Below are 10,584 nucleotides of genomic sequence, written 5' to 3' on the forward strand. Positions count from 1 at the left end.
TATGGATACATACGAAAAGACTTTAAGGATGTAGATTTCTTAGTTAAAAACACGAAATTAGTTGTTAATGTTACCCTCAAACTTATCCACTAGGAGCCGCCAAAAAAGTAAGGATGGAAAGTGGTAAACTAACAGAACCTCTAAAACACATTCTTCTCAACACATTTTTTCCCCTGTTACTTATAATTTATTGTGTAACAAAATGAAGTTAGAGTGGACAACCTAGGGTATGTTTGTTTTCCGTTGCTTTTATTGTGATGCACAAATCTAACGGTCCAACACAAAATGAACACAAAAGCAATGGTCTTGATCTATTGGCAAAATTACTTTTGGCCTCACCAATTTTCCCAAACATGCATCTAAATGATCGTTCTTATTAAATACTAAGCAATAGTCTCAAGTTCAAATGCTAGCCCGATCATTACCCTCTGCTGCACCCGGCAATGGTTGGAGAGCTTTGAGAGGATTCATGATAACACCGTCTATGAGATCCATATTCTTTGGCTTCTTTCGCACTCAAGAAAAAATCACGGTCTAATAAGAAGCCAAAGAATATGATGCAGCATTTCATTTGCCTGAGGATCATGGCTGATAATCAGTTATATCTAATAAGAATTACTTGACTTAAAAGGCAATAAAACTATCAAATCCATCAGGTCCTCCTTGGGTAAACTCATGGGTGTTATCACTGCTTAATTGTAAGATGCTCAAAACAAATTGGAATTCAATGTAACCAAAAATCCTACTGAAACCAAAACATTATAATGGTAAGGAACGGAAAAGAAAAACTATAATAGGGTTTTTAGGGTTTCTTTTACTGATAAAAAATTTACATATACAAAAAACTAATTTGGTACTGGATTTGAACTTCATCAGATCACAATTGGATTGCATAAATTATACTTTTCATGAGCTGATTAGGTTGATTTGGTTGGTGAAAATGCAAAAATTGCATTAAACTATACTACTGATTGAACAGACCCAAGTTTTTCATTTTTCAATTCCAAGAGACTTTCTCAAAATAAGATAATCAAGAGCAAGATGTAACCAGCAACTTAATCCAATACTCAGCATTTTAGCTTATTGTACTAGAACCACAGGAACAAACCTCAGAGTTGTAAATTGTAATTTAAAGTGAGCTGTCACAAAGAGAATAACTCTGGCACAGTGTCAAGTCATTTCTGATTGAAAACATCAGAACTTAAATACTGCTAAGGACCAATTTGGTCCATTTGCTACATAAACAAAATGCACTTCTATTTTGGAATTTCATCAAGCGCAATTAAAAAAGAAATTGGGTCTTTCTACCAGAACACTTACTCGGCTTCAAATACCTAGACATGCTTTAATTTCAAATGATCATAGTATATAAACTATTAGAAACAAAAAAAGATGTTTATGTAAAAAAATAAGGTGGAAAAATGAAAATGGAGCCTATACCTGTATATCTATGTCAGTTTGTCCTCCTTGAGCTCCACCAAGCGGTTGGTGAATCATTATCCTTGAATTTGGCAAGCTATATCTATTTCCTTCAGAAGTAAGGAGGGATATAAAATTAGAACTTAGAAGAAGCATTTTTCTTTTATCGAGAAAACAGGGAAATGAGAAACACCAAAAAAAAAAAAAAAAACAAAAATAAGGAACAAAATGACTGCAAGTTAAAAGAATCATTACCTTTAGTCCCTGCGCTAAGCAGAATGGCACCCATACTGCTCATGAAAAGGTCAATAGATATAAGTATGGATACGTGAAAGATTTAATGCCAAGTGTACAATCAACTAAAAATCAATTTCAGTGTCATATTATCAATGCTAACAAGAAATAGAGGGAAATATAAGCCATAGGATTCAAGAGGGGAGTGGATGAAATAAAGGACAGTTTTAGTATTACCTGTGACTGTGAGACTAACAACAAAAAGGTACCGCTTAAGCTTAAGGGGAAACTTCAAGACACAAGCATAAGATCTATGATGGTGTATGGAACTAAGGAATGGGTGGTGAAAGGCCAACAGTAGAGAAAACACAATGTAGCAGAGACAAGATAAGATTAGGAATGAATGCAACAAAGGGAAAGTTGGAGTAACACTTATTGTGGAGAAGTGGTAAAATATCACCATAGATGATTTGGGAGTGTGTGGATAAGTCGTATAGAAACCCTAGTAAGGAGAGTAGATTAGATAGAGGAAAGCCCTATCACTAGAGGTAGAGGGAAACTATGAAATACTATAGAAAAACTACTAAAAGGGATTTAGAGGTCAATGATTCACAATAAAATATTATGGCATCATTTGGTCTATGTGCCCAACCCCACCTAGTAATAAAAAGCTTGGTTGTTGCATTGTCAATGCTAATCTAATGAGGAATTTGAAATCCTGGAACCCTTCCAAGTGAACATTATGATCCCAGTGAATGAAATAAGTGACTCTACCCAATGTCAAATAAGGATTGGCTTCCTTTCTAACATCATGCCACAAATACCGCGAGGAAGTGTGTTAAGATTACAAGTTATTCTGCCACACATAAAGATCAAGGGATGACTATTTTACTGGGGGTAACTATGGAAATTAAGGTGATATTGCCATAAAAAAAACTAAACATTAGCTAGCAGCAAGTCCAATGCAAACAGTGGACACATCAGGTCGAATATGCCTCATCGTATCAAATATTGCCATGGCTGACAAAAAGGAAAAGTGAAGCACATCATATTTTAAAATAAAATAATGCATTGCATTTTTAAGTCTAGGCATAGATTGAATACAGTAAACTAATGCAGGGCAGATTCACAAAAAATAATTATTACCAGCTGCAACTGATCCTCCCAGAGAATTTACGTACATGACAATATCCTGAACAACATAATTAGTAGTTGATTAAGTCTTTGCACTACCAAAATTGAGTTCAAAGCATACACAAAAAGATTAAAGCAGACAAAGGGTAATAATCAAATTAAAAATGAGGAAAAACCAAAATATAAGTATTGAAATTTGAATGTCATCCTCAAAAGAACTACTTTATAAGAAGATAAACCACGAGTTTTTAAGAACTAAAAATGAAGAACAAACCTTGTTAGGATCGATGGCATCAAGGTAAAGAAGCTGGGCAACTATGATGTTAGACATATCATCATCTACAGCTCCCCCACAACGTACTATTCTCTAAATATCAAAACATATTGTTAGTAGTTGAAAGACAGACTAAACAGAAGGCGAGCACTCAACCTTAGGGCAGAAAAAGGGCCTACATATTGAAAAAGCTGACTAATAACACTCTGGAACCGCTCCTGCACCATAGGTGGTGGTCCATGTCCTTGTGCATATTGAAAAGCTTAAAACTTTAAATACTGTTTGGATAAACTTTTCAATAAACACTTACAGAAAAAGAAAATAAGAAGACAAAATAAATTAATCTTCTACTATAAGCTAAAATTAGCTTATGCATGAGTTATTTTTAACTTGTGAGGGTAACTTATTTCATCTTACCCCCTTATATTTTTCTCCTGCAAGTGCAAAAAATTATCCTAAATTCCTAACAGAAGAACATAAAACAAATAAGATAAATAAAACACCTGATAGACCAAATTCCCTGACGTGAACTCCTCTCAGGCGCCCAAAATTCATTAGCATACACGGCCTTCACCTTCCCAGGAGATTTCTTAGTACTATATTTATTCCCTATCAATTTCCAGCAAGTCATTGCAGGAGGGATTGTTGTAGAAATTTATGCGCAAATAAAGAATAGAAAAATGATGAATTTTTTATTTATTTCATAAACCCTAAACCTGAGTTGACGTAAAAATGGAAACGAAAAGTAAAATGTAGATTGTGTGGCGTATAGGTTACCAGGAGAGGCGAGAAGTGTGTGAAGAAAGAGAAAGGCTCTGAGAGTGAGAGGAAGAAGAAGTGTGCGTTGAGCAGTGAAGAGCAAGAGAGCTGCAACGAAGGCAGGGTGCGTTCGCCATTTTTACTATTTGCTTTGCTTGCTTCAATTTTATGAAGAAGCTACTAATATAATTCTTTTTATTTTAGATTTTTTTTAATATAAAGCTAAGTTATACTACTAGATTATACTGAATGAAATGCAAAATTCTTATTTTCTTTAATCATTTTAATTATTACTTCAAATTTACAATTTAGGGGAGGAATAATCCGCAAATATTTTTCTTTATTAGAGTTACTTTGTTACATATAAAGCAAAAAAATAACATTTGTATAATTTTAATAAACTAAATATTAAATTAAAAACTCTTATTAAAAATAAGGTTTACATGCCTTCATAAAAATTTAAATTACTTGATAATTTATTATATAAATTTAATTTAATGTATAATAGAGTTATATTTTTTTTATTTATAAACAAAATTATTGTTATTAACTTTTTTTTTCATAAAAGATCACTTTAAAAAAATTAAATATATTAGTTTAAACTTTTAAAAATTGTAAATGTAAAAAAATATAGTTTTCCAATTATTTTGAAAAAAATTACTTTGATTGTTTTCTAAAATATTTATAACTATCACTTTCTTTTCTATAAAAGTACTTTTAATGCTATAATGAAAAATGTACTTTTCATAAAAATTCTATAAAAAAATGTTTTTTCTGCACATTCTTAAAATATATATTTTTTAAAATAAATCAATATACTCTTATTTATTTTCTTATAAATATTTTCTTTAAAAAGTATCCAAACTAATCTAATTAGGTACTAATTTTTCATATAATTTTTTTGGAAAAACTTATTTACAACTTATTTTGAGTTATATATTTTCTAAAAACAATTATAATAAATAAAATAACAAAGAAAAAGTATGAAGATATTTATAATGGCTAGTTTGATATTTAAATCAAACAAATACTGGGGGTAAAATGGAGAAACAAAAGTTAATTGAAAGATAATATATTAATCATAATCTCAAAAAATTCGTTTATAGTAAAAAAAATCTAATGATTGTTAATAAATTGTTTTTAATAAGCTCTTTTATCTTGTGAAAACAATATATAATTTATATAAAACTAATGTAACTCTATTTCTTATTTAATTATAAATAATGCATATACTTGATAAATATTTATCAAATAAATACTTCTGAGACTTTTTTTTATACGTAAAAATAAAAAACAAATATTAAAAAATTTACAATAAGTCATATACTCTATGTTAATCAACTAAATTAGACTATTTTTTTTTTACTTCTTTACATACAAGAGGAATGAACAAGTTTAAAATTCACATTTCAGTCTACCATCACTTTTCTCCATTTGCCTTCATACGTGTATCCTATATTCAAAGTTTCAAACGACGAGAATGAAAATAATTTTTTAAAGTTTAAGAAATAAAAATATCAAAATTTTATCTATTTCAAATTTTTCAATTTTTTTTTCTCTCCGCTCCTCCAAAGATAATGCCAAGCTTTTATTTGAGCCCACCTCAGTGTCAGTGATGCTGTTATGCAATCCTTTAAATTAAGAAAAGCAAAAAAGAGCATTAAGACGCAAAAAACATGTGCGACTGTATGCCCTCCATTTCTATTACCAGGATCATATAAACTCTTGCATCCGCATTTAAAATAAGTGTGATTAAGCAATATGTGCCATATTACTTAATAGCATAAGCCAGTGATACTGTCATACCGACAGGATCACGGGCAACATCAAAGCAACATAACAAATTAACAATGCATTATTGACTATTTTATAAGGAGTAACCATGCACTCATCACAAATCATATAAGTTTCTATTATTTTCCCTTTTGCAAATTACTGGGGCAAGTGGCAAAATGACTCGTCTAGTATTGCTAATAAAAAAGCCAGGGCAATAATAACCAGAAAGGTTTGTCTGTGCTATATATGTATCATTCCTAATTAACTGCATGCCATTATCACAACCTATTATATCAGCATTAAAAAGAAAAGTATAATAAAGCAAATACACAATCGGCAATATGAGCTCTCTACCAAACGCTCAACTCACAGTTGCTTAGCTAAAGCCCCTGTGAAAGATAAAAACATCAATGGCTCCATATAACTAACTGGAAGAAGCCAGTGATAGAAGATCATTGACAACATCAACAGGTAGTTTCAGCCACCACCTTCTCTTGGACAGCCTTGTAGCATTGGAGACTGCAAAGAGGAAGCTTTGATTTTGAATCCCGATACTTATAAGGATTTGTACAAGATGGACCAGCACACTTCTCACGAGGTGGGGGATAACTGAAACAATACGCAGTGATATCATTAGCAGATAAGAAAAGTTTTGATGTGTTTGCCAAACAAACAACACGAGTTTCAAACTTCTGACCAGCATTTGTAGTTGTAAAAATCAGCGAACAGCTAAAGCCAAATGTACTTTGCTAAGATTTCTTTATTGATAAAACAGCACAAATTTTTAATATCCATTTTCTCTCCTTATTTTACTGGTCAAGCATTCTAAAGAGAGTTCTAAGGAAGCCAGTCTGACAAAGACCCACACATCAAATTAACAAAGCGTGATAGATGCATGCATATCTAATTTATGTCCAATTATTGTAGTCAAATCATAGAAAAAGGTAAAGCCAAACACTGAGTTTTCTTTATGATATAACAGTTTTTTAAAATCAGTTTTCATTTTTTTCATTTTATTTGCCAAAAATATATAAGCAACTTGTCAGGAAGATGGTCTAACAGGTCCAATACATAAAATTAGCATGGTCTTATACCTGACGGGTTTGGAGTTCAATACGCTAGGAAGCCCCATTTCCTCGGAAAAAGTCACAAACGTTCCAGTCGGACCCATTGTGTATCTGATGGTATTCGATGCAAGCATTAGTGCATTGGCTGCCCTTTCCTGCAAAGAGTAATTTAATATAAGAAAACAGATAGCAATACAAAAAAATTGGAAGATAGTAGGAAATTGCAATACCTGTGCCAGTTCTTCCTGGCGCTTCTTTATTTTCTCTTCTCTCTTTTTCCTACTGGAGTCTTGACCAAGTATTTTCCTGATAGCTTCAGCCTACAAAATGAAATCAAATGGACATGCCTTGTTAGTGTAAAATCAAACATATTGAGAAGAAAAAAACTGTAATTTGGAGAGAACAAAAACAAACCTCAGATTCCCTGGCAGCCTTCTCAACTTGCATTCTACGCCTCTGTGCAGCCTCAGCTTTCTTCAATTGCTGATCGACCTCTGAAAGCTTCTCCTTTTGTTCTGTAGTTAAGCAACATGGTTAATGATTGAGTATGACATTGATAAAAAAAAAAATACAGTACAGATAAATGCTCACTTCTTGGTGGGGCAGGTGGTAACCCGTTGGGAAACTCAATTAAACTAGAACTAGATGCAGAGGCATCTTTGCTTGATTGAAGGGCCCGTTGACGAGTCGTAAGAGTCATTTCCCTCTTACTGTCCATCAATACGTCAACAGATTCCTTCCTCTGTTTTTTTTTTTTCTTATCCTCAAGCTCACCATCAGACCCTGACTCCTCTTCATCCTCATAATCTGTGTCCTCATACACTCTATCAGATCTAGACCTTTTCTTACCATCTTTGGCTGACCTTGGGGCAGCATTTTCCAAATTAGAGACACTAGATAGCCTTCGATGTTTCTTGCTTAATTCTTCTTCATCTCTATAGACTGCAGAAACTTTTGACGTTTTCAGCTTTTCCAAGTACCGAATCTCATCATCCTCATCATCATCATCACCAAATTCCCCATCAAGTACACGTCTCTTTGGTACTCGCTTGCTCTTACGAACTGGTTCAGACTTGTCTCCCAGCTTACTAGATGTGTTCTTTCCAGAAATCTTCCCCATCAATGATTCCTCCTTCCCAAGACCAAAACCACCCCTTGAGAAATCCTTCCACGGAACACCTTGTAGACGACTCCTCTTATCAGAAGGAGAATTATTATCGTCTGAATTACTCTGTAATAAAACAGATTGATGAGAGTGATCAAATCAGATTCTATAAGTAAAAAAGAAATGAGAAAATATTTATATAAGAAATCAAGATCACAGATACACTTCCATAAGAGTGAGATCTAAAAAGCTGGTACCAACCTCCCATTCCCAGACAAATTAGATAAGATATGCCTCAATAATCCCATGAAATAACATTTTATAGAGACTTCTCACCTATTAATGGTTAATTATAAAAAAGACAAATATCCTCTAACCAAAACCCATATAAGGTATCTCAGAGAAACTAAGCTTTTGGGTGGAAGTACTTAAATAATTCTAAATCTAACACTCTCCTTCACACAAGAGCTCTTTGGGCCTGGCACATTGACAAGGCATGTGCCCATAATAGTATCTTTCATTGAAATTTTATGTAATTAAGAAGAATTAGGACAAAGGGATCAAATTCATAACTACTTGGCCATAGAGGCTCAGATAACAAGTCAAAGACCAATTCTCCTAAAAGTTTAAGCTTGTATATGGAAGCATTTGAATGGTTTTATATCTCTAACATGTTATATAACTATAAATGTTGAGGAGTCAGATGACAACATAAGTTCTGATATCAGCTACGGTTGTGTCCAAAATGAAATACCTGTTGCTTTTGGCGTGGTCTGGAGGCATCTGATGAACGAGAGTTCTTCATTGTTGATCCACTTCCCGAAGCACCATTGGTTGCTGAATTGGCTTGAATAGTGCGTGTCACTCCGCCAACCTTGAGTTTAACCTTTTTAACCCGGTTCTCATTCCCCAATCCATCCTGAGAGCCACCAAACTGTGCCAAACCCATGCTCTCAGGATTCCTTCCACCATACAAATCTGCATTTCTCAACTCTGAATCCAAGCTATCCTTCACTTTGCTAGAGCCTTTCCAATTTGCTGGAGCAAGAACACCTTCACTACAGCGTTTATTATTCAAACCGCTCCGTACAGGCTCATTATTATAAAACGTGTGGAATCCTTCATCTTTTTTACTCTTTTTATGGGATTTATCATCTTCGGCTCCAGTACCAGAGGAGGTTTGAGAGACACAATGGTTAAGATTGAATTCCTTTCTCTTGGAATTTGCATCATAACCAACATTCTCATCACTAGAGGCCTTACCAGTATCCTCCGAAGGTGTCGAAGACAAGGGAGACAGTTCCTGACCTTCAGAAGCATGCTGCGAATCAGGCCGAGGCCTGCGCGAAGTCTGACTCCTCTTCCTCCTCACAGCATTGCTGAGGCCATCAAACCGGGTACCTCCCAAATCTTCCATTAAATGTTCTTATTACACAACAGCACAGGTTCCTTCTGATGCACTTCCAATCACTCCCGAGAGAAAACCCTCACAAACCACTATTTATTCAACTGCAATTGAGTTACACGAAACCATCAGCAATCACATTGATCATTCTAAAAAAACAAAACAAATCAAACCAAAAACCACAATATTGCCAATTTAACCTAACTATAACTTCTTTCTTCCACTTTTCACAAAAAAAAAAAAAAGACTTGAACACAGTGAATTAAACTCAAACTCAAAGTTGAATTTCAATTAAGATTATTTTCTTTAACACGGCTTCAAAAATTGAATACAAAACTCGAATCAGTAGGAGTGACGCGGCGGCACTTGTGCATAACATTGCGGTTCAATTCACAGTCAAAATCGAAATATACGAAATCCTTCATTTAAAAACAGCAAATTGGAAACCTAAGCACGCAATTTAAGGAAAAAGAAACGCATAAGAGACGGAGATTCAGTAAAATTGAGAATATGCGAGGGGCGAATTTGGTAAAGACCTCAATCTTGGGGCGAATTTTATTTTCCTTCTCTGTTGTTAGCGCTAACCCTTTTGGGCATAGGAGTGGGATCAAAGCGGAAGAAGGGATTCCGTTATTATTGTGTGGTGTGTTGAAGTTGAGGAATTTGGGTGTGGGAGTATTTGGCCTTTGCGGCGAGGGTTTGGGGAAGATGACGAAAACGGAGATGAGCTTTTGTAATTGTAATAGAAGCAAATAAGGGGTCATCTGCTACTCATTCTTCTCAAGGAGCCATATTTGGAAGACCGATTACACTCAAAAAACCGCATGCGTCAAAACAAAACTTCATTTTTCCATCCCTTTTTCTCATCAAAAACATTTAAACACCTCTTTTTCTCTTTGTTAGTGTAAATTTCATATTAGCAAAATAAAATTCTCTCTTTACCATCTCTGATTACTTTTTGTTATAGTTATCTATATACTTAAATTTTCTAATCACGTGTTTTTTAATCTATTTTGACTTTATTTTTAATAGTTTCTTTTTTTGGAAAATAACATATATCATAAGTTAAATTATTTATTGTTAAATTAAAATAATTTATATATTAAATATGAACATTTTGATTTTTTTAGGATTAATTAAGTTTTATTCTCTAAAACTATGCAATCTCCATGTTTTTAGTATCTAAATAAATTTTTAGATAATTTCTATTCCTAATTTTATCCGTATCAATAATTCATATTTTTTGTGTTAAGTGGTGACATGAACTTTAATTGCATCTTATCGTGGTGTGTCATGTAAGAAATTGAATTTTCATGAACACAAGTATTATGAGTTGGATTTTATATTTTTTTCTTTCAAAAAACATCAAATTTTAATTGGAAAAATTGTTCACTTAAATGTTTGCCTTAGC

The 10,584-nt window shown here is 33.4% G+C and overlaps 1 protein-coding gene and 1 pseudogene across 1 annotated transcript; both read right to left on the minus strand.

Moving 5' to 3' along the window:
• Positions 1 to 208: 208 nt before the first annotated feature.
• LOC100813791 (ATP-dependent Clp protease proteolytic subunit 5, chloroplastic-like) lies at positions 209 to 4,010 on the minus strand (annotated as a pseudogene).
• Positions 4,011 to 5,765: 1,755 nt separating this feature from the next.
• LOC100814323 (calponin homology domain-containing protein DDB_G0272472) lies at positions 5,766 to 10,031 on the minus strand. Its single transcript, XM_006604682.4, has 7 exons — positions 9,710 to 10,031; positions 8,523 to 9,277; positions 7,255 to 7,894; positions 7,078 to 7,178; positions 6,894 to 6,983; positions 6,691 to 6,818; positions 5,766 to 6,205 (listed from the first exon to the last, which is right to left on the minus strand). The coding sequence occupies exons 2-7, from the start codon at positions 9,183 to 9,185 to the stop codon at positions 6,061 to 6,063; spliced, it is 1,767 nt and encodes a 588-aa protein (XP_006604745.1). The 5' UTR covers positions 9,186 to 9,277; positions 9,710 to 10,031; the 3' UTR covers positions 5,766 to 6,060.
• Positions 10,032 to 10,584: the final 553 nt, after the last annotated feature.

Source organism: Glycine max, chromosome 19, assembly GCF_000004515.6.
Source record: "Glycine max cultivar Williams 82 chromosome 19, Glycine_max_v4.0, whole genome shotgun sequence".
Taxonomy (NCBI): domain Eukaryota; kingdom Viridiplantae; phylum Streptophyta; class Magnoliopsida; order Fabales; family Fabaceae; genus Glycine; species Glycine max.

Excerpts from the sequence above, each read along its gene's own strand:
- LOC100814323 (XM_006604682.4), bottom strand. The coding sequence starts at position 9,185 with ATGGAAGATTTGGGAGGTACCCGGTTTGATGGCCTCAGCAATGCTGTG. Across the intron at positions 7,895-8,522 it reads GACCACGCCAAAAGCAACAG|AGTAATTCAGACGATAATAA; the intron begins GTATTTCATTTT and ends GTTTTATTACAG. Across the intron at positions 6,984-7,077 it reads AGGCTGCCAGGGAATCTGAG|GCTGAAGCTATCAGGAAAAT; the intron begins GTTTGTTTTTGT and ends TTCATTTTGTAG.